Source organism: Caenorhabditis elegans, chromosome II (assembly GCF_000002985.6).
Source record: "Caenorhabditis elegans chromosome II".
Taxonomy (NCBI): Eukaryota; Metazoa; Nematoda; class Chromadorea; order Rhabditida; family Rhabditidae; genus Caenorhabditis; species Caenorhabditis elegans.
The window spans coordinates 12866093-12888635 of NC_003280.10; the positions used below are offsets into that span (position 1 = coordinate 12866093).

Genomic DNA, 22543 nt, shown 5'->3' on the forward strand with positions numbered 1-22543 from the left:
GGGCGGTGTTTTATAGGCGCCGCTTACAAAATGGCTGAAAATGGGTGGAGTTATACAAGCCCCGCCTACAATACGGGCAGTGCTATACAAGCCCCGCCAACAAAATGGCTGGTGTTATATAGGCTCCGCCCATAAAATGGATGATGCTGAATAGGCTCCGCCTACAATATGTGCGGTGTTATACAAGCCCCGCCTACAAAATGGACACTGTTATACGGGCTCCGTCCATAAAATGGACAGTGTTATACAGTCAAAAACGCTCAGACCCTGAAATTTCCCAATTCCTCTCCTGAATTCCTTTCCTCAGTCTCTCCTAAAATTTCTCAATTCCTGATGAAATGTTCAACATTGCATACAGAGTAATACTAAACTTTTACTACTATATTATACGAATTTTAAAGAAAAATTGGTGCAAAAAAAATGGATATATAAATGTGTATAAATGTATAAATCTGTGGCAAAATGCGAAATAAAATTTGAGCTGCTGGGAGATGATTGGAATACGGGGAATCTTGTATATAAATAAAACTGGGTCTATTTTGTAAAAAAAAAAGAATCATATAGGAACATATTAAAAATCTCAAATTTGTGGGGGTGGGAGTGGGAACTTATTCAAAAGAGAAATGATAAGGCGCCGGTGACGGGAAAAGACAACGGTATAATAAGAAGAGGCTATGGCTATGGCAAGACGGGAAGAACAATTTAGGGGATTACTGTAGAAAATGAAGAAGGGGGAGTACTGTAGCCTGTGATCTCTACTCATCGTCCTCTCCATCACTGGAATGAATCGATGGACGGCGTGACGTGGCAGCTGACGGCACTTTTCCTTCATTGTCACGCATGATCTTGTCCACGTCGGGATGAAGACGTTCCAGGGCGAGGCGGCGGCAGTCACTGGAATTTTTATTTTCGAATTTTTGGTCGCAAAATATTAATTGATCAGATTTTTTGGATTTTGAAAAAATCTCAATTTTTTAAATTTTCTCATAGTCAGCATTTTTGGGGGGATTTTATAAGTTAGAAAATTTTGAAAAAATTTTGCCAAAATTTTTTTTTAAAGTTTTTCAAAATTTGGTTTTTTTTTTTCAAATAAATGTCATCATTTTCAAATAAATTTCTTGTAATATTTTCCTGCAATTATTCAATTTCAATTTTTCCGATTTCAAAAAAATCAAAAATCTTAAATGTTCGTTTTTTCCAAAACACCCTTGACTGTCTGGAAAATCTGTATTTTTGAAAATATCTTTTTAATTTTCGAGGATTTCCTTTTAAAAAGGGGTATTTGAAAAAAAATTAATTTTTTTCGCCGTTTTCAATTGCAAATTCTTGGTCGCAAAATGATTAATAAATTGATTAACTCGTATTTTTCGCAGTTTTTTATTGAAATTTTAACCAAAAATTGGTTTTTTGACATCAAAAATCCAAAAAAGTCAATTTTTATATTTCAAAACATTTTAAATTTGCAAATAATGTTTAGAAAAATGTGGTTTTTAATGGTTTTAACTGTTTTTTTTTCCAAAAAGTACTCATTTTCAATGCGTTTTCGGACATTTTGACCTCAAAAAAGTTTACGATTCAAACTAAACTCAAATCGACAATTTTTTGGATTTTTTTAATGGATTTTCACCTGAAACTTTAAAAAAAAAAAGTAATTTTTCAGCTCATTTTCGTTAAATTCAGTCAATTTTGAATTGATAGGCATTTTTTCGTCGAAAGTTTGATAAAAACCTACCAAAAACTGGATAAGTTTCACGGAAAAAGGGTTTTTCTTTCAAATTCTGTTTTTAATTGAATTTCATCTAGAAAATCCGTATCTTTTTGACAAATGTTCAAAAGTTGGCAAAATTATTACTATTTTAATTGTTTTATCAGTTTTTTTTTGTGAAAAAAATCCCAATTTTTAAATTTTTTCCTCATTGTCAGCATTTTTGGGAGGATTTTAAAAGTTAAAAAATTTGGAAAAAAAATACAAAATTTTTTTTTTCAAAAATTGGTTAGCATGTTAAATAAAAGTTGTTCGATGGTATTTTTTCAAAATATTTTTGTAATGTCTTCTTTTTTCATTTTTCTGCAATTTTTCCAATTTCAATTTCCCGATATATAACAAAAAAAAACAACCAGAAAATCTTAAATTTTCAGAAATCTGTCTAGAAAATCTCTATTTTGCAAATATTTCCATAATTTTCGAGGATTTCCATTAAAAATGTTATTCTGAACATTTTTGAATGTTTTTTCGCGGTGTTTTCATTTTAATTCTCTCCCGTACCGATAGAAAACTCCAAGATTCTGCCAATCAAGCAGCGCGGAGAGTCCCTCATTGGAATTACGAAGAATGATGCGTTGACGACGAGATTGTCCACAGAAATCGTACATAACCTGTGCCAACTCTTGCACAGACTCTTCCGCCGCCTTATGTCTCCGATCAATCACATAGATTCCTTTTTGCTCGTGATCCTCGACGTGTTCCTGCATGAAGCATCCGAAACCAGAGAGATTCGTCGAGACCGACGGGATTCCCATTACGGTACACTCGGCTGGCGTATATCCCCATGGTTCGTAATAAGATGGGAATACTCCCAAATGGCAACCACGCACGAAATCCTCGTAGTCCAGGCCAATTAGTGGAGAGACAGATGACAGGAATTCTGGAAATAATTTAAAAAATTAAAAAATAGATTATTCAAGAAATAATCGACTAATTATTTCTCGGAAATCGTGTTTTTTTTTGAAAATTTCTTTAAAAAAATTCTAATTCAAATTTTGAATTTTTTCAACTAAAAATTGGATTTTTTGACAATCAATATTTATATTTTTATCGCAAAATTTAAAAGAAAACTTTTTTTTTTTCAGTTTTTCAGTGCTAAAGCCTAGAAATTTCTGGTTTTGTGATAATTATTTATTTATTTAAAATTAAAAAATAAATAAATAAAATGACAGCGGGATTTTTCCATTTTTAGTTGAAATTAAAAATGTTTAATTTTTTTTTCAGTTATATTTAGAAATCCTAGGTAAATCTATTATAAAATAGCAAGTTTAAAGCTAAAGCTTGTGAAAAACTTAATTTTTCCGGAAAAAATCAAATTTCAAGACAAAATTGAAGGAAAAATTAGAAATCGTGATTGTTTTCGGCAAAATTGTATGCAAAAAAATTAGAAAATGAATTTTTTCAAAGTATTTGTAATTTTAAAAATTCTATTGAATTTTGAGTTTTTTTTTTTAATTTTTTTTAAACTGCAAATTGGATTTTTTGAGAATAAATATTTGTATTTTTATCTCAAAATTTTGTGTTAATTATTTAAAATTCAAAATTTATAAGTTTTGTCAAAAATACCTTAATTTGATAAAAATGAATCTATAATTTCAGTTTTTCAGAGCTGGAACATAGAAATTTTCTTTTTTAATTTCAGATTTTGTGATGAATTATGTATTGATTTATTTTTTAATTAAAAGCGTCAGCGGGATTTTTCAATTTTTCGTTGAATTTATAATTGTTTAACATGCATTTTTTCCAGATTTTTCTGTAATATCGTAATATAGTAAGCTTGTTAACAACTTTTTCCAAAAAAATCGAATTTTGAGTCAAAATTGATGAAAAAAAAAAATTAGAAATCGTTATTTTTCTCGTAATTTTCTGCAAAAAAAATTAGAAAGTAGTTTTTTGTACTTTTTAATTTTAAAAATTCCATTGAATTTCCAAAAAATTTTTTGATTTAAATTTAGAGTTTTTATTTGAATTTTTTAAAACTAAAAATTGGATTTTTACAATGAATATTTATATTTTTATCGCAAAATTTATAAGTTTTGCCACAAATGCCTGAATTTTATAAAAATAGATCAATATTTTCAGTTTTTTAGAGCAGAAACCTAGAAATTTGTATTTATTTTTAAATTAAAAAAAAAAAAACGTCAGCGTTTTTTTTTTAATTTTGTTGTATAATTATTTAATCTTTTTTTCTGTTATATTTTCATGAGTCTACTCCAAAAAAAAAATCAAATTTTAAGTCGAAATTAATGAAAAAATTAGAAAGTAAAGTTTTTTCAAAGTTTTTTTGTGTTAATTATTGAAAATTGAAAATTTAGATTTTTGGTCTAAAATACCTAAATTTCATAAAAAATAAATCTATATTTTCAGTTTTTGTGATGAATTATTTTTTAATATCTAAATACATAACGTCAACTGAATTTATAATTATTTAACATGCTTTTTTTCCGAATTTTTCTGTAATAGCGTTTGCTTGTTAACAACTTTTTTTCTCCAAAAAATTCAATTTCAAGTCAAAATTGATGATGGAAAAAAATTATTAAATACCTGGATGGAAGACAACTTTCACACGATCCTCTGGTTTATTGAACAGAGATGTTCGACGAAGAGACTCGAGCACCGGATCGTCTGCTCGAATCATATTGTGTGTGCAAATTGGTGGAAGACTCGAGTTGTGGAGGGACATGATGCATCTTTTCAGCTGGAAATATGAATTTATTTGGGGATTTTCTCAAGTTAACAATTTCCTGAAAATGGTTTTTTAAAAATGCAGAAAATTTCGGGAATTTTTTAAATGTAATTTTCTCCAGTTTCACAGTTTCTAGGTAAAATTTGCTGATTTAAATGGGTTTTTTTTTGTTCTAAATAATTCAAAAATGTATCCCGAAAGTATTCTCGTTTTTCAATTTTAAAATATTGAAAAACTGAAAATTTCATTTTTTCCGATTTTTAAAAAATCGGAAAATCGAAAATATTTGGTTTTTCGGTTTAAAAACACCGAAAAATCGAAAAAATTTTTTTTTTCAATTTAAAAAATCGGAAAATCGAAAATTATCGTTTTTTGATTTCCAATTTTTCGATTTTTCGGTTTAAAAAATCGAAAAATTGAACATTTTTGTTTTTCGATTTTTAAAAATTTGAAAAACTTAAAATCTCATTTTTTCGGTTTAAAACATCGGAAAATTGGAAAATTTTCGTTTTTCGATTGCTAATTTTTTGATTTTTCGATTTTCGCTTAACCCATCAAAAATTGAAAAATTTAGTTTTTCGATTTCCAATTTTTGATTTTTCGATTTAAAAAAATTCGAAAAATCGATTTTTTTTTTGTTTTTCGATTTTGAAAATTTCGAAAAATCGAAAAGTTTTGGTTTTTCGATTTTTAGAAATTTGAAAAACGGAAAATTTTTCGTTTTTCGATTCTTTTAATTCAAAAAAACCGAAATTCTCAATTTTTCGATTTTCGAAAAATCGAAAATTTTATTTTTACAAATAAAAAACACCGGAAAATCGAAATTTTTCGTTTTTAATTTTAAAAAAATTCGAAAAACAGAAAATTTTTCGTTTTTCGTTTTTAAAAAATTTGAAAAATTGAAAATTTTATTTTTTCGAATAAAAAACACCGAAAAATCGAAAATTTTTCGTTTTTCGATTTCCAATTTTTGATTTTTCGATTTTTAAAAATTCGAAAAATCTAAAATTTTATTTTTTCGAATAAAAGACACAGAAAAAGCGAAAAATTTTAGTTTTTCGGTTTTTTAAATTAAAAAAAAAACAAAATTCTCAATTTTTCGATTTTTAGAAATTCGAAAAATTCGACAATTTTCCTCATCCCGTACCAAAATATTATCAGCAGGCGACATGAGCTCCTCCGGCTCTGGCAAATGTCCTTGCAGACAAATATCGAAAATTCTCTGTCCGACTTTCTCCTTGATCCTATCAACCGCCTCCTTCAGCTGCTTAGTGACCGCCTGTCCCTTTAATGATTCCACGTTGAACGAGTTGGCGGGCGCCGGGTAGATCAGAAAAGCGACTACCGTAACCCCCATATGACGTGGATCGCTGGTAGTTTTGAGGTAATGATTCAAACGAGCCAATGATTCAATGAACATGTCACCACCCTTATTCGAGAACTCATAGCGGCCAGCAGTGAAGAAATAGAGGGTTTTATCAAGATCAAAGTCCAAATGACCATGGAAATGTCCGCGGATAAATTGATTAATCTTCTCCTTATTCTGAGCGTGAAGATTTTGAAACTCGTGGAGCGCTGCGAACTTCACAACATTCAGACCGTTCGGTGTGAGCACATCGGGCTTTCGGCACAGGAAATGCTCAGCCTCGAGCCCTGTGATCTCGGAGACGGTGGTGAAGATGTGTGCAGTTTGGCACGCGGCACGTTCCAGGCAGTATTGGTGGTAGATCTGGAAATTTTTGAGATTGTAGGCATTTGAACAAAAAACTTTAAAGGTTGGGAACCGAAAAATTCAAAAAAATTAAAAGTGAACAAAAACGAAGGAGTGATTTTTTAAAGGTGGAGTAGCGTCAGTGGGGAAATTGCTTTAAAACACGCCTATGGGGTCACAATGACCGAATATCATGATAAAAAAATTCAAAAAAATTTTCTAAATTTTATATGATTTTTTGAAAATTGAAAAATCTCAGTTTTTGCCTAATTCCTATTTGAATTTCCGCCAATCGGATTTGTTCGATGGAGCGCGCTTGCACGCTTCTAAATTTATTGGTTTTATCTTTTGTTGTTTTCTACCGATTTTCAATGTTTTCGGTGTATTTTTGCTCGAATTTTAGAGAAAAAGTCAAAATAAATGCAAATTTTTGATTAAGCACACTTTTAATCGAAAATTTGCATTTATCTCGGCCTTTTCTCTAAAATTCGAGCAAAAATACACCGAAAACATTGAAAATCCGTGGAGAACAACAAAAAATAAAATAAATAAATTTGAAAACGTGCAAGCGCGCTCCATCGAACAAATCCCATTGGTGGTAATTCAAATAGGAATTAGGAAAAAACTGAGATTTTTCAATTTTCTAAAAATCATATAAAATTTAGAAAAATTTTTTGAATTTTTTTATCATGATATTCGGTCATTGTGACCACATAGGCATGTTTTAAAGCAATTTCCCCACTAGCGCTACTCCACCTTTAAAGTTTTTTTGGAATGTTTACATTAATTTTTTGGAAATACCAAATTTGTAACTATTCACTAGTTCATTGACAACTTTCGGAAAAAAAATCGGAAAAAATCTACAGAACATTTTATTTTTTATTTTAAAAAAGGTACAGCACCGAAATCGGGGAAATATTTTTAATTGACTCTAAATTTTCCCCTGATTTCGAATTTCGATGTGACAAAAAATCAACAAAAAAATTCCCTAATTCTATACTTAAGCTTGAAATCACGATTGCCATCTGTGTCCCCATCACTTTTTTCAAATACGCTCCCAAAAAATTCGCATTGGAGCGTGCTTGCATCGTTTGATTTTCTTCGTTTTTTTTAAATTTATTTTCGCCGAATTCAATTTTTGTCAATCAATAAAAACTCGACAAAAAACGATTGAAACTGGTTGAAAACAATTGAATTCGGCGAAAATAAATTTAAAAAAAAACGAAGAAAATCAAACGATGCATGTGCGCTCCAATGCGAATTTTTTGGGCGCGTATTTGAAAAAAGTGATGCGGACACAGATGACAATCGTGATTTCAAGCTTAAATATAAAATCCTGGGATTATTTTTTGATTTTTTTCACATCGATATTCTGAATCAGGAGAAAATATAGAGTCAATTAAAAATATTTCCCAGATTTTGTTAATGTGCCTTTAAAATAAAAAATAAAATGTTCTGTAGATTTTTTCCGATTTTTTTTTCCAAAAAGTTGTCAGTGAACTAGTGAATAGTTACAAATTTGTTGGTAATTCCAAAAAAAAAATCAAAATTCGTTTTTATTCAGTTTTAATTTTTTTTGAATTGAAAATTCAATTTAATATTTATAGAAAATCATATTTAAAAAAAAGGATTTTTTTCTCCAATTTTTTAGTTTTTAATTCCCGATTTTTCCAATAACCTTTCTCTTCCCCGCTTCCGCATCCAAATCGAAACTATCCAAATTATTATACAAATCAGCTCCACCAGCACACAAATGTCTTCCCAAAAGTGTCGCATGCGTCGTATAAACCGTCGCAATATCCAATTTCCACAATCGAGTCATCAAAAGTCCAACTCCAGCCTGCCATTCATGAAAGTGTGCGACAACTAAAGGCGTATAGCTGGTCACAGATTCACGGAAATGCTTGAGGAACAGGGCGACCATGAATCCGAGGATCACAGCGTCATTCGACTCGATATCCTCGTGTGGGATACCGATTTTGCACTGCTCGAAGAGCTCATGCTTCCACTCATTCATCTTGACGGCTCCGGAGCCCAAATCGAAAAGGATCACTTTTGGATATCCTTCGATCAACCATCTTCCGTACATACATCTGGAAAAAATTCATTTTTTGAAAATTGAAATTGCAAGAAAATTTGTTTTTTTTATTTCTTGATACTTTTCACAGCATATCTTTTCAAAAATAACCAATTTTCCAAATTATTTTCGGTAAAGATTTGAAAAAAAAGGATTCTCGAATCTCAGGATTTTTGGATTTTTGGAATTTTAGAATGTTTTAGACTTCAAAAAATTCTGAAATTTTGTTTTCTAGTTTTCTTGTTTTTTTTTCTGAATTAATCCTAAATAATGTAGAATTTTCAAATATAAAATTTTAAATTATTTTTAAATTTGTGAAATTTCAGCAATAATATATGTTTCCGTTTTATTTTTTCTTTCTTTTTTTTTTAATTTCCATTTTGTCTAAAAATGCTGTTAGTAAATTAAATTATTTACCAATTAAAAAATACTTCTAAAAATTTAGTATTTTCGACTAAAAGTCGGGATTTTTTCAGTTTATTATAGAAAAATCAATAAAAAGTTGAGAAAATTTAGAAAATACATGAAAAATGGTAGAAACATTGAATAAAAACTATATATTTTTGAGATTTTTTCCATGAGAAATCTTTAAAATTTTCTTCTTTTTTTTTAACGCTACCAGTAAATACCATTAAAGCTACCAGATAGTTTTAAATTGAAATTCCAATAAATATATTTTTTTTCAATATTTTGATACTCTACTTCTCATATTTAACGTATCTTTCCAAAAATTACTGCAACTTTTTCCTCACGAGGAACGAGGAAAAGTGGTTTCTAGGCCAGGGCCGAGGGGCCGACAAGTTTCAGCGGTCATTTAACTTGCTTTGTTTTCCGCCTGTTTTCTTTCGTTTTTTACCGATTTTTTCGTTTTTTCTTAATAAAACTGATAAATAAATATTTTTTGCAGATGCTAAAACAATTTCCAAGTAAAAAAATTATGTATTCAGTGGACAATGTAATATGATGGATTACGGGAATACAAAACCTAAACTTTTTTCCAAACATAATAAATATACCGCTTAGATGCTGCAACTACCTGATTTTCATAACGAGACCGCTGAAAAAATTTTGAGATTTTCAAAATTCAAATTTTTTAGTGAAAAAGTCGACTTTGCGTTTTTTAGACCCAATTTTCGTAATTGTGGACTTTTATTACATTTATGGTCAGTGGGGCACAAATAACCATAAATGTAATAAAAGACTACAATATTTATTAAATAGTGATAATTCTATAAAAATTAAATTCCAGACTCTACGACACCGAGAAATTTACAAAATTTTCGATTTTAGCTGAAAATGAGCCTTTTTTCCAGAATTTTGAACTGCCATAACTTTTTTTGAGAAATTTTCAAAACGTCTAATTACAAAATTGGGTAGTTTTGGGTCATTTTGGGTCTAAAAAAGCAAATTCTCAAATTTCGGTAATCCACCTTTAAAGATTTCTCGAAGTTGAGAATTTTTATATTTCAAATTGAAATTATTTTTGTGAAATTTATTTTTTTATTTTTTTATTTCCAAAATTTCCAGTTTGTCTAAAAACGCTATAAGTAAAATAAATTAACCCAACGGTTTTCAAAATAAATTAAAAAATACATTAAAATTTGGTATTTTTCGACTAAAAATCAGGATTTTATCAGTTTTCTGATTTTCAGTTTTTCAGCTTTTCTGAAAACATCTAAAAAAAAGAGGTTTTGAAGAAAATTGTGTTCTATTTTGTTTAATTATTTTGATATTCCACTATTTTAAATTTTGCACATTTTTAGGAAAAAACTAGGAAAATTATTTTGTTGAAGAATCCGCAGAAAAATTGGAATTTCCGGCATTTCGGCAAGTCGTAAAATTGCCGGAATTTAAAATTTCCGCCAAATTGTGGTTTTGCACATTTTTTTTCCAAAATTGCGTATTTTTTCATTGAAAATCAGAATTTCAACAGTTTTTTAAATAGAAAATCATCAAAAAATGAGGAGATTTAGAATTTCTCGTATTAAAAAAAGATTTTGAACATTTTCGGTAAAAATTAGAATAAAACATGAAAAATTGTACAAAAATTGAATAAAACCAATTTTTTGTGATTTTTTCGTTGAGAAACGTTTAAAATATTCAAAATTTCAGTAAACCAAGAAAATACATGAAAATTTTGTTTTTTCATGAAAATCATTTTTTAAAAACGAGAAATTCTCAATTTCCTCGCACCTAAATCCGTCGGCCTGAAACCGTTTCATCGCGGCGCGAATAGTCCGATTTTCGGGCTCAATTGGGTCGACTTCAAGCCGCCATTTTCCGTCCTTCATTGGTCCGAACATGCAGTATTGGTCGCCGAGCTCTTCGGTACTGATTTGAGCCTTACTGCGGAGCACAGTGTAGATTCCACCAACCTGGAAAATTTTTTTGAGTTTTTTTTTTTGGGAAAAATCACAAATTTTCAAAAATATTATTTTTAAAATAACTACAAATTTTCCCCTGATTCCGAATATCTAAGTGAAAAAATTCTAAGAAAATCCCACGATTTTATATTTCAGCTTTAAATCGCCGAATTTTCGCGCCAGTGTCGATTTACGAGATTTTCAATCTTTACTGATTTCCGTTTTTTCTACGAGTTTCCTTTTCATTTTCGTCGGTTTTTGCTGAATTTTTTCGTTTGAAAATGTGTTTTTTAGGGTTAATTAAAGTTAATTTATTATATTATCAAAAAACTAACAAAATTTCCGATTTTCAGTTGATTTTTTGATAATATAATGTTTAACCCAAAAAAACACATTTTCAATAGAATTTTCAGCAAAAACCGACGAAAATAAAGGAAACTCGTAGAAAAAACGGAAATCAGCAAAGATTGAAAATCGCGTAAATCGACACAAATCTCGTAAATCGACACTGGCGCGAAAATTCGGCGATTTCAAGCTGAAATATAAATCCCTGGGATTTTTTTTTGAATTTTTTAACTTAAGATATCCGGAATTTGGGGAAAATTTGGAGTTCTTTTTAAAAATATAAAGCTCCAAAAAAGTCAAATTCCTGCGTAATTCTACCTTATTAGCCACTTCCCAAGCGCATTCGAACACAAAACGTCCCTCTTCACGGGCACTTTGTCCGGCATCCATTTCCAGAACCTCTTCCTCGTCGAGATCCTCTCCGGCGATCGTTTTTGCGATCTGAAATTCAATTTTTTAATGGAAATTCCTGAAAACCGATTTTTTAATTAAAAAAATAAAAAAATTTCGTTTTTCGATTTTTTTTTAAATTAAAAAAAATTGAAAATTTCGTTTTTTTTTAATTTTTAAAACTTCGAAAAATTGAAAATTTTCGTTTTTCAATTTTTTTTTAATTCGAAAAATCGAAAATTTTCCTTTTTCGAATTTTTAAAAATTCAAAAAATCGAAAATTTCGTTTTTCGATTTTTTTTTTGATCCGAAAAATTGAAATTTCTCGTTTTTTCAATTTTTTTAATTCGAAAAATTGAAAATTTTCGTTTTTCGATTTTTTTAAATTAAAAAATAGAAAATTTTCCTTTTTCGAATTTTTAAAAATTCAAAAAATCGAAAATTTTCGTTTTTCGATTTTTTTTAATTCGAAAAATTGAAAATTTTTCGTTTTTTGATTTTTTTTTTGATCCGAAAAATTGAAATTTTTCGTTTTTCGATTTTTAAAAATTCGAAAAATTGAAAATTCAACATTTTTCCATTTTTATTTTCAATTTTTTAAATCTCCAGTAGAATACCTTATTCGATGACAGATTTCTGGGCATTCGTGCGTGGTCCGGCATCTTTTGATTTTTTCAGCGGCTCCCTTCAAAAAATTCAATTTTTTTCATGAAAATTTAATCGAAGTTTTCGTGAGAAATAAAGATTCGAAAAATATTGGGAGGACCCGATTTAATGACGGCATCACTGGGAGTCAGGTGGCACGAAAATAGCTAGTTTCAAATAAATAAAAAATTGAGAAAAAACATATTTATGTTTATGCCACCGAAAATTGAGATTTTTAATCAGTAAAAAAGAGGAAATAATTTTAAAATTCCGAAAATCACACAAAAAAATTGTTAAAAATCGCGAAAGAATACAAAATTTCATTTTAAATCGATCGATATTTTTGGTTAGATTGCTCGAATCTTCTCTACCAATCAACGATTCGCTCCGACTACTTTTCAACCAATCATGCGGAGTGGGCGGAGTCTGGATACGCTGATTGGTTTCAGATCTCAGTTTGGAGGTAATTCAAAAAGGCGAATTGATGGAATTGGAAATTTCCAGCAAATCGACAAACCGGCAAATTTCAGACAATTCGGTAAATCAGCACATAGCCGGAATTAAATATTTCCGGAAAATTGATGGAATTTAAATTTCCGGAAAATCGGCAAATTATCAGAATTGAAAAATTCCGGCAAATCAGCAAGCCGGCAATTTGCCGAACCACCTTCAAAGATCACAGAGGACAACGGTTCAATCACGTGCTTATCACTATTGATATCAAAAAACATCAAATAGTTGCCATTATAAACAAACAATCACTGATAACACGAAAATTTGAAAACTCCTGCGGCGAAGAATCTTCTTTTCGTCGTTGTTGTGTTCTTCTTGGCGCCGGGCACGAGAAGAAGCCCAGAGAGAAACAGCTTGACCCATGAAGAGAGTGCAGACGAGTGGAGAGAGTGCAGGAGAGAGAGAGAGAGAGAATACGAAAAAACGAGCAACAAACGTGACAAGCCGGAGGATTTTGTGTGTGCACTTGCTCGGAGCAGAAACTTTTTTTTGACAGATTTGTAAAGTTATGATATGGATAAAAAACATTTGAACGTTTAAAGGTGGAGTACCAAAATCTAAGACTTGATTTTTTAGACCCAAAATGGCCCAAAACTACCTAATTTCGTAATGAGACGTTTTGAAAATTTCTCAAAAAAAAATTATGGCAGTTCAAAGTTCTGGAAAAAGGCTTATTTTTAGCGAAAATCGCAATTTTTGCCAATTTATAGGCATCACGGCGTCTGGAATTTAATTTTTATTTAATTATCACTCTTTTATTAATATTGTGATCTTTTACTGCGAGTTTATTCGTTGATTTAAGAACATTTTCGGTCAGTTGGGCACCCCACTGACCGAAAATGTACTTAAATCTACGAATAAACGCTTAATAAAAGATCACAATATTCATTAAAAAGTTATAATTAAATAAAAATTAAGTTCCAGAAGCCGTTATGCCTAGAAATTGGCAAAATTTAGATTTTAGCTAAAAATAAGCCTTTTTCCAGAACTTTGAGCGGCCATAACTTTTTTTTTGAGAAATTTTCAAAACGTCTCATTACGAAATTCGGTAGTTTTGAGTCATTTTGGGTCTAGAAAAGCAAATTCTTAGATTTCGGTACTCCACCTTTCAAAGTGTCTATTTCAACCAAAATTTTTTTTTTTTAAGGGTCTCGGACGGAAAAATGCAAAGAAAAACGAATCAAAGTCAAAGGTTCAACAAAACGCCAAAAATCCTGTTGATTTCACCTCAAAAAAAGCTATTTGCGCCGGGGGGGGGGGGGGGGGGAAGAAAACAATGTATATGACCACTGATCGAACTGATAGATTCTTTCTGCTGAACTGATAATATATATTGGACGGGCAAATTGCCTGTTGCGCGCCACCGAATAAAAATGGCGGCGCCGCGGTCGCCGTTTTTTTATCAGTTTATCACCATTTAAGGTCAACAACAAATTCTTTTTTATCTTTTCTAGGAAATTCTTTTTAAAAAATACTAATCGGAGAAACAATTGCAAATCTTGTATTTTTTATTGAAGAAAAATCGGGATTTCGGCCAAAAAAAAAAGGATTTTACTGAAAATCTGCTAATTTCGGGTTTAAAATGTTGAAAACCGGGGAATTTGAGTGATTTTCATGATAAAATTCGTTAAAAAACGGATAAAATCGGATAAAATCACACTGGAAGTGAAATTAATTGCATCACAGCGGAAAAAAAAGATGTTGATTTTTAGCTGGATTTTCTATCAAATAATCAACTTTTTACAGCATTTTATCTTATTTTCCAAGTTTTATCGGCAAGTTTTCCTCCGAAAAAATTAAAAAATTAAATTTTACTTAAAACCTAGTTTTTCGGAATTTTTAACTGTTTTTTGGGGCGAAATAGTTGGATAACCAGTCAAAAATTATCAAAAACCATCAAAAATCATCAAAAAATGGTCGAAAATGTGAGGAAAATGGGGAAAATGAAGCAAAAATCGATATCAAAAATGATAAACATTCGAGAAAAATCATCTGGCGCGCTACCGTACCTTAAAGGCGCATGCCCTGATTAGTGGAGTGGGTCTCGCAGCGAAAAACGCATTTTTTAATTAAAAGACGCAGTTTTTCTATTAAAAAGAAAAAGAAAAGAAATAATGCGAAATTGATAATTTAAAATTAAAAATTCGAATAAAAATCACAAATAAAACGTCAAAAAACTGCTAGAAAATAAAATTTTCCAATCATTTTCTAATTTTTCTCCAAAATAATGTGCTTACATTTGCATTTATCAATGGTTCTATTCCTGTTCTGGCCGTTAATCTTGGTGCTCTCTGTTCTCACAGTCTGTGTCTCGAAAAAATCACAGAAAAGGTATTAAATGTCAGAGTGTCTCATTTCGGCTTGATCTACTTAGATCTACAAAAAATGCGGGAGAAGAGAGAGAGTTCTCAACTTATTTCGCATGATTAAGAACGTGCTGACGTCACATTAAAAAAAAAACTCCCGCATTTTTTGTAGATCAACCCGTAATGGGACATCCTGGCACTAGAAAATAGAAACGAAAAATTTCAGCGCCACATCTGAAAAATCGCTGAAATCCGCGGCAACTTCAAATTTTTCATTGATTTCCGACAAAAGTGAGCGAGGCTCGTCCAGCGAGAAAGTACAGCGGAGAGATCGAAATTCCACGTGAGAGGTTCTCAATGGAGCGAGTTTTCATCGCCTATAAATTCAGAATCGATTCGCTGAAAGTGCCACGTCGTCCACCGCAGGCGTCAAGCATGTCGAGTTCAGGAAAATCGTACCGAAAATCCGGTAATCAGGTTTCGGTGAGAGGTTCGCAGAAGTCTGACACAACGGATTCGGCAAAAACCGAGCTTATCGAGATGCCACTTGGCAAGGCCGCCAGGTAAACACGTGGTGGCATGGCTCTCCCATTACGGTTTGATCTACAAAAAGGGCGGGAATTTTTCGCCCAAAAAAATCCGAAAAATGCGGGAGAAGAGTCTCAGCTGATTTCGCATGGTTAAGAACTTGCTGACGTCATATTTTTTTGGTTTAAAAACTCCCGCATTTTTTGTAGATCAAATCGTGATGGGACAGCTTGACACCACGTGATTTTATTAAAATGCTACAGTAGTCCATGGCGGGGATTCAAATTTTTGACTGTTTTTCTTCCAGAGACGAGCCCAAACACAACATTCTGACACCTGCGGCCGAACAAAAGACGGGTGACTCGTCGCCACCGTCCAAGCGGGTTCAGTTCGCGCACCCGTTGAAGCGTGTCAAGCGTCGTGCCACGTAAGCAAGTGTGCTCTATTGCTAACATTTTAAAAGTTTTTTTTCAGAATGCCTCCCGAGGATGCTGACGAGAAGACCATGTATATTGCATGATTAAATACTCAATAAAGATTTTTTCGTATTTTTTATTTTATTTTTATAAATAGAAATGTCCAATAAAGTGTGTTCTGGTTTTTCACGGATCTCTCGTTTCCCTCATAAATTGAAATGGAAGAGCTTGCCGAACTAGGCCATTTTGGCTCGGCCATATCTGGGGTAGATTTACGGCGCGTTGCGTGTCGCGTCGCGGCTCGATTTTAGTTGTAAAACTAAATGCATTTGTTCGTGTGGAGTACACGACTTTCCCTGTCCGGCGGGCGATTGTCAATGGAGCGCGAAAAATTCGATGAGGAAGGCCAGAAACCCGTGTTTTTGGATTGGAATGTTTTAAACGCTTGTATCTCCGCTGCGGTTGCAGCTATCAAAAAATTGTCAACTAATGAAATATTGCAAAATTTAAGTTAAATATTTTGTTAGTTGGAAGTTTTTTTTCATCTTTTGTATTCGCAGAGTTACAGGTTCTCAAAGTGAAAAACTTCTAACCTGTGTATCTCCGTTGCCGTTGAAGATATCTGAAAATTGTCAACTAGCGAAATATTGCAAAAATTAAGTTAAATATTTTGTTAGTTGAAAATTTCTTGAAATATTAAACTTCCGGTGAGCTACAAGCCCTTAAAGTTCAGAAACCTCCCCTTAGAAAGTGCAAATTCCATTCTTCATCACCAACCAAACACAATACTTTTCACCTGCACTTTTCCATGTTTTTTCTTCCTCCACATTTTTCTTATCAACTCAATACCAACAATACTGCCACAATTCCAATAAATATCCAATTCCACATTCCAGGCGGCTCAAAGAGCTCTGGCTCACCGAGCGCTCCCCCCAGTTGGAGCGACATATGTCCTTTAAAACCAAACCCTATAATTTTTTTTCTAGAAGTACTTTGGCATTTATTTTGACACATCAGTTAGTTTTGCAAGGTTTTCTGTTTTGTTGGCTCACATTAGATTGTGTAGATTTACAGAGTTTTTGTGTAGATTTACGGGTAGGATTTTTTGTAGATTTACAGAAGTTCCGTGTAGATTTACGGGTAGGACTTCTGTAGATTTACAGAAATTTTGTGTAGATTTACAGGTAGGATTTTTGTAGATTTAAAGAAATTTTGTGTAGATTTACGGGAAGGATTTTTGTAGATTTACGTAGGTTTGTGTAGATTTACGGAGATGTTTTTGTAGACGCAAAGATCAATTTTTTTCAATTTCACATTCAAAGAGCACACATTGGGCTCCAAATAAATTTTCATGTGGTTCATTCCGCCCAAATTATGGGGCACTTTTACTTCTTTTCTTCTTCAATTTTTCCAAAATTGGCAGCCAATTTTTCTTCTAGTTAAGACACTAAAATTGGTGCATAAAAGTTGATTTAACGTTTTCCAAAGCTTTGTGCTCGCGGAGCTTGGTTGAATCAAACGTCATTTTATTTATTTTTTCTCTTTTCTTAGCACTAAAAATTGTATAAATGGAACAATTTAAGAGAAAAGAGAGATACTTTTTCGTTTTCCGTTCCCTTGGAAAAATCAGCTGCCTGTCTATGTTTTTGTCTAGTGTAGAACTGTGCTTTGGGCTCTTGGAGCTGTAAAATTGAGAGGAATTTTAGATTTTTTGCAGGATTTTTAGTGTAGATTTACGGAGCTTTGTGTGCAATTTCGGCGGATTATAGTAATCTGAAAAAAAAAATTTGTGTAGATTTATGTACATATATTTATGTGAATTAACAGCATAATGTTTAAATCTACAAAAACCTTTTATTGCTTTCTCATACGATTTCTCTCAAAAAAGCATGAAAAAAAATCTGGAGAATCTACACAAACTTACGAAAATCTACATGAACTTTCGCGTAAATTTACACAAGCCTACGTCAAATCTACTAAATGTAGAATTTCGTAAGTTCTATATAAAGAATATATCATTATTATACCTGAATTACCTGAATTTCGAAAAAAAACTACTCCACCTGCCTGAGACCACTCCCCGGCTACACCTCATTTTTAATCACTTAACTCCAGCTTTTCCAATTTTTTTTCTTCTCGAACCTGAACTCTGTGACATGTGTCAAAGGGTTTCCAGCTGTTTATTAAATATTCTGTCAACATAATATTGCTTATTATGAAAACAACTTTGGCAATTTTTAAAATCAATTTGCTAACATGCACGTTCCTTTTTTTACTTTCAAATTGAACCTAAAATTAAAAGTTAAAATCATGAATTTTCTCGTGGAGTCACAGCGTCCCTTTCCAATTTGATCTACGTAGATCTACAAAAAATGCGGGAGTTGAGACGCAGAGTTGGCTCAACTGATTCCGCATGGTTAAGAGCGTGCTGACGTCACAATTTTTCTCGAAAAAGATTTCCGCATTTTTTGTAAATCAAACCGTAACGGGACAGCCTGACACAACGTGATTTTGAGGTTTATAGGCAGTTCTGAAAATTGTATTCAAATTTTTAAAAATTTCAAAATAAAAATTCCCTACCAAAATGTTCTGAAAATTAAAATTCTAAAATTACTACTTTGACTTTTTTCTCAAAAATTATTTTATTGAAAATTTTGAAATTTTTTTAAAAATAAATCTCACAATCAGAAGGAAAAACTGGACCCTGTGAGACCCTATCACAAAATTAAAAATTTATAAAATTTATAAAAGGCTTGGTTTTCTTTTTGCGTTTGGTTAAAATTATTTACCCGATAATTTATTTATTTCTAGCACATATCTTGAGTTCAAAATTTCAGTTATTCCGAAAACCAAACGCTCGAAAATCCTTATTCGAAAACCCTTTTTAAATTTGTTTTAACTACTTTACGCTCACAATTTGATTCCAAGAAATAAATATTAATGTACGTCAAGAAAATATATTCTCACAGAAACCTTTTAAAAATTTGGAAAAGAAAAAAAAACTTTAAAAATCATGCGACTCTATATTATTTCTGGAAATGAAGGGAATAAGTGTGGGAACATTTTAGATACCTGCCGGTGAAATTTATAGATTTTTTACGCAGTTATCAACGGAATTCTTTGGAAATATTTTTTTTGTTGCAACCAGGAAAATTTCTCACTAATTAAAAAAAATCGAATCTTGAAAATGGGAATGCTTTGTACCATTTTATCTTTTTCACATAAAAATTTTTATTTTAAAATTCGCATTTCATTCGTCTCATATAATCCTCCTTTTTCATAAAAATTGTATAAAACAACCTGAGATTCCAAAAAAAAAAACCAATGAATTTTTCTTGTTTTCTCGAAATTTTCAAATTGTTTTTTTTTTAATATTTCAAAGCGAAATCTTCATTCACGATGCACTACAAAAATTATTTTTATTTAAAAATTCCAGAAATGAGCGAGGAAGAATGCCCGTTCAAAGCATCCGACGACCAAATTATTCTCCAAACTTCATGGATCCTCCGGCTCAACATAATCTATTGCACATTTCTATCAATCGGGTGTTTTGTTGGAGTTGCCTACTGTATAAGGTTTATGCGGAAACACCCGATTTTCAGCGAATCCACAGCGATTTTATTATATTTGTCATTAGCGTTTGCAGTTTTTCATGATGTTGCTCATGTTTTGAGTCAGGTAAGTTCTTCTTCAGACCCAATAAATAAAAAAAAAAAGGTTTCAGTGGGCAGTGATGTATAGGAGCATTTTCTACGCTGATGATCCTTGCAACATACTTTTCGACTCTGACGATTGCCTTTCGCTTGGGAGGTCTATTGTTTTTGGGATCAGCGGGCTCATTTTCATACATTCGGCGTTATCACTAGATGGGTAAGTTGAAACACTCAGATGTCGGCTGCTAATAGGGTCATGAAACTAGTAAGAAGTCGGGTGCCAAGATAGTACGTTGTGACAGCCGACATCTTCCTGGTTTTAACGATCCGTGAGGCGTCAGCTGCTGAGTTAATATAGGATTCCTAAACAAGCGAGATGTCGGCTGCCAAGCTATATTGTGGTAACCGACATTTTCCTGGTTTTAACGATCCGTGAGTTGTCGGCTGCTGAGTTCATATAAGATCCCTAAACAAGCGAGATGTCGGCTGCCAAACTATATTGTGGTGACCGACATCTTCCGGGTTTCAACGCCCCGCGAAGTGTCGGCTGCTGAGACATTTAAAATGTGTGTCATTATCGCATTGCCCGTAGCATATCGGCTTCCGAAATTTTTTACGATACTGGTAACCAATACAGATACGTAAATTGTCGGCTACCAATAAAATTTCACGTCTGCGTCAGATGTCTTAAGTTTGCGATCCTTGTAAGCTCCCGAGATGTCGGCTGCTCAAAAAGCTTTAGCGGCCGACACCTTGCGGGTTTTGAAGTGTCTGCTGCTATTTTAAAATTTTTCTAGGCTTCTCGCCACATTCACACCTTGGTTCTACTATAAACAACAACGCATGTGCGGAATCATTCTGGCAGTTTTAATGGTAACATAATTATCAATTTTTGAACTGTAAACCTCAAATTTCATCCAGATATCCGTCAGCATTGGGGTTCAATTCTACCTCCTACCAATTGGAGAAAGCGAGAAAGACTACCTGCCCAGTTGTCAGTTCTTTCGAAAACAAGACGCACCCAGAGCCAATTTATTTCTCATAAGCAGTCTAGTTTTGACAATTATCAATCTTATGGTCAATGTTACACTGCTTTTCGTTAATAAAATGCATTCAAAGCGGTGAGTTTTTAGAGTTTTTATTTTCTGCGAAGCTTCGGTTAAGTTCTTGGAGTGTGGTGTTTTCTAGCTATCTGAAAAAATATTTTTCATTGTGTTTGAAAATTTCCAATAAAAAAAACAAATGTACATTTTTCTCTATTTCTTTCATTTTGTTAACATCCTATTTCGATCCAAAAATCTTTTTAAAAAAATTCCCTATAGAGTGAACCATTTGGCTGATGACACAACCGCTTTTATCGGTCAATACATAACTGTCTTCAACGATTCGTCGTACAGGACCCGATTCGACGTCGAGTTTCAATATCAGCGAAGTGAGGCGATGATGACGTCAGAGTCGATATCGGTGCTGGTGATTGCGCAGATCAGTGCACTCGGGATTTATGCGGGTGGAAGTTGGCTTTTTCGGCAGGCCAAGGATGAGATTCCGGTTTACTTGTATAGTAATTTGATTATATGGGTCTATGTGAGTTGATATTTTGGCGGTTTTTTTAAAAATTTGATCCCAAGTTTAGAATTTGCCGGTTTTGGGAATTTTCGGCAATTCCGGCAATCGCCGATTTTCGAAATTTTCCGCAATCGGCAATTTCGACAATTGCCGGTATTTAAAATTTTCGGCAATCGGCAACTTCGACAATTGCCGGTTTTGGGAATTTTCGGCAGTTGCCGAAAATAAAAATTTCCGGCAATCGGAAATTTTGACAATTGCCGGTATTTAAAATTTTCGGCAATTCCGGCAATTGCCGGTTTTCAAAATGTTCCGCAATCGGCAATTTCGACAATTGCCGGTTTTGGGGATTTTCGGCAATTTTGGCAATTGCCGAAATAAAAATTTCCGGCAATTGTCGGTTTTTAGGAGTTTTTGGCAATTCCGGCAACTTCGGCAATTGCCGAAAATAAACATTTCCGGCAATCGGCAATTTTGGCAATTGCCGTTTTTTTTAAATTTTCGACAACTTCGGCAAGTGCCGAAAATAAAAATTTCCGGCAATTGGCAATCGACATTTGCCGGTTTTGTAAAATAAACATTAAACTCGGTAGAAAAACTTGTGAAAATGCTCAAAACTGACCTGAAAGTTGCCGATTGCTGCAGAATCAGGCTTAATAGTTGGGAAATGACATCTTTCAGGCTATTTCAGGCTTTATTGAGCATTTTCTAAAATATTTCGGGTAAAAATTAGTTTATTTTCAAATAAATCGAGTGATTTTTTATATTTTAACACTACTTTCTAGTGAAAAATATTCGAACAACTTTGGTTTTTTTTTTGTAGAATTGCCGCCCATCCCTATATGAATAAAAATTCGACAAATGGGCAAATTGCCGGTTTGCCGATTTTTTTTTCGGATGTCAGATTTGCCGGAAATTGTCGTTTTCGGCAATATGCCGGTTTGCTGATTTGCCGGAAACTTTAATTTTCGGCAAATTGCCGATTTGCCGTTTGCCGGATATCAAAGTTGGCGGAAGTGTTCAGAGGGATTTTTTATAAGACGAAAGCACTTCAAACTGTGTTTTTTTGAATTTTTTCCATTTTTTTCACATAATTTCATAGAATTTGCTTGGTTTTCAAAATAGATGTAGGAACATTCATAGGATGCGTACAATTTTGCCATTTGAAATTGAAATTCTGAAATTTCCAAAAAAATAAGTGCGATACCACAAATTGCCTTTTTTCCGGCAAATTCGGCAAGTCGGCAATTTGCTGGTTTGTCAATTTTCCAGAAATTTTCAATTCCGGCAATTTGCCGATTTGCCGAAAAAAATCGTTTGCCGCCCATCCCTTCACATTTTCAGGCAATCTCCTACGCTACCGTAACCCTCCCACTTCTCATCATATTCTGCATTCGATATGTAAGACGGCGCCGCCAGCGGACCATTCATCACATCACAAGCCACAAGGAGAGCCAGGATCACAGAATGCAGGAGCTGCGGCGGCTCTGGGGATAATTGTTTTATGGGTTTTTCTTTGTGAAATTCTTAAATAAAAATTCTCTACTTCCTGCTCTCCACCACAAGATTATTTTTTGGC

At 32.5% G+C, this 22543-nt stretch overlaps 3 protein-coding genes and 1 non-coding gene across 4 annotated transcripts; 2 read left to right on the plus strand and 2 right to left on the minus strand.

Annotated features, from left to right (window-relative positions):
- Window positions 1-353: 353 nt before the first annotated feature.
- On the minus strand, window positions 354-12029 carry gsy-1 (Glycogen [starch] synthase). Its single transcript, NM_064335.6, has 8 exons — window positions 11955-12029; window positions 11266-11388; window positions 10433-10614; window positions 7841-8255; window positions 5599-6180; window positions 4310-4463; window positions 2267-2645; window positions 354-894 (listed from the first exon to the last, which is right to left on the minus strand). The coding sequence occupies exons 1-8, from the start codon at window positions 11997-11999 to the stop codon at window positions 756-758; spliced, it is 2019 nt and encodes a 672-aa protein (NP_496736.1). The 5' UTR covers window positions 12000-12029; the 3' UTR covers window positions 354-755.
- Window positions 12030-14711: 2682 nt separating this feature from the next.
- Window positions 14712-15876, plus strand: F35C5.1 (uncharacterized protein). Its single transcript, NM_064336.5, has 5 exons — window positions 14712-14826; window positions 15028-15144; window positions 15191-15364; window positions 15637-15756; window positions 15804-15876. Exons 1-5 carry the CDS (start codon window positions 14723-14725, stop codon window positions 15847-15849), a joined length of 561 nt encoding a protein of 186 aa, NP_496737.2. The 5' UTR covers window positions 14712-14722; the 3' UTR covers window positions 15850-15876.
- Window positions 15877-18654: 2778 nt separating this feature from the next.
- 21ur-14302 lies at window positions 18655-18675 on the minus strand. Its single transcript, NR_051809.1, has one exon.
- Window positions 18676-19179: 504 nt separating this feature from the next.
- sra-14 (G protein-coupled receptor) lies at window positions 19180-22516 on the plus strand. The gene is made up of 6 exons (NM_064337.7): window positions 19180-19423; window positions 19470-19615; window positions 20196-20271; window positions 20320-20519; window positions 20796-20982; window positions 22309-22516. Exons 1-6 carry the CDS (start codon window positions 19184-19186, stop codon window positions 22459-22461), a joined length of 1002 nt encoding a protein of 333 aa, NP_496738.2. The 5' UTR covers window positions 19180-19183; the 3' UTR covers window positions 22462-22516.
- Window positions 22517-22543: the final 27 nt, after the last annotated feature.

Coding starts and splice junctions, on each gene's coding strand:
- gsy-1 (NM_064335.6), bottom strand. CDS start 11,999: ATGCCGGACCACGCACGAATGCCCAGAAATCTGTCATCGAATAAG. Junction 10,615..11,265: donor CTTGGGAAGTGGCTAATAAG/GTAGAATTACGC, acceptor AAAATTTTCCAG/GTTGGTGGAATCTACACTGT. Junction 8,256..10,432: donor TTTCAGGCCGACGGATTTAG/GTGCGAGGAAAT, acceptor AATTTTTTCCAG/ATGTATGTACGGAAGATGGT.
- F35C5.1 (NM_064336.5), top strand. CDS start 14,723: ATGTGCTTACATTTGCATTTATCAATGGTTCTATTCCTGTTCTGGCCG. Junction 14,827..15,027: donor TCGAAAAAATCACAGAAAAG/GTATTAAATGTC, acceptor GAAAAATTTCAG/CGCCACATCTGAAAAATCGC. Junction 15,757..15,803: donor CGTGTCAAGCGTCGTGCCAC/GTAAGCAAGTGT, acceptor GTTTTTTTTCAG/AATGCCTCCCGAGGATGCTG.
- sra-14 (NM_064337.7), top strand. CDS start 19,184: ATGAGCGAGGAAGAATGCCCGTTCAAAGCATCCGACGACCAAATTATT. Junction 19,616..20,195: donor TCGGCGTTATCACTAGATGG/GTAAGTTGAAAC, acceptor AAATTTTTCTAG/GCTTCTCGCCACATTCACAC. Junction 20,983..22,308: donor ATTTGATTATATGGGTCTAT/GTGAGTTGATAT, acceptor TCACATTTTCAG/GCAATCTCCTACGCTACCGT.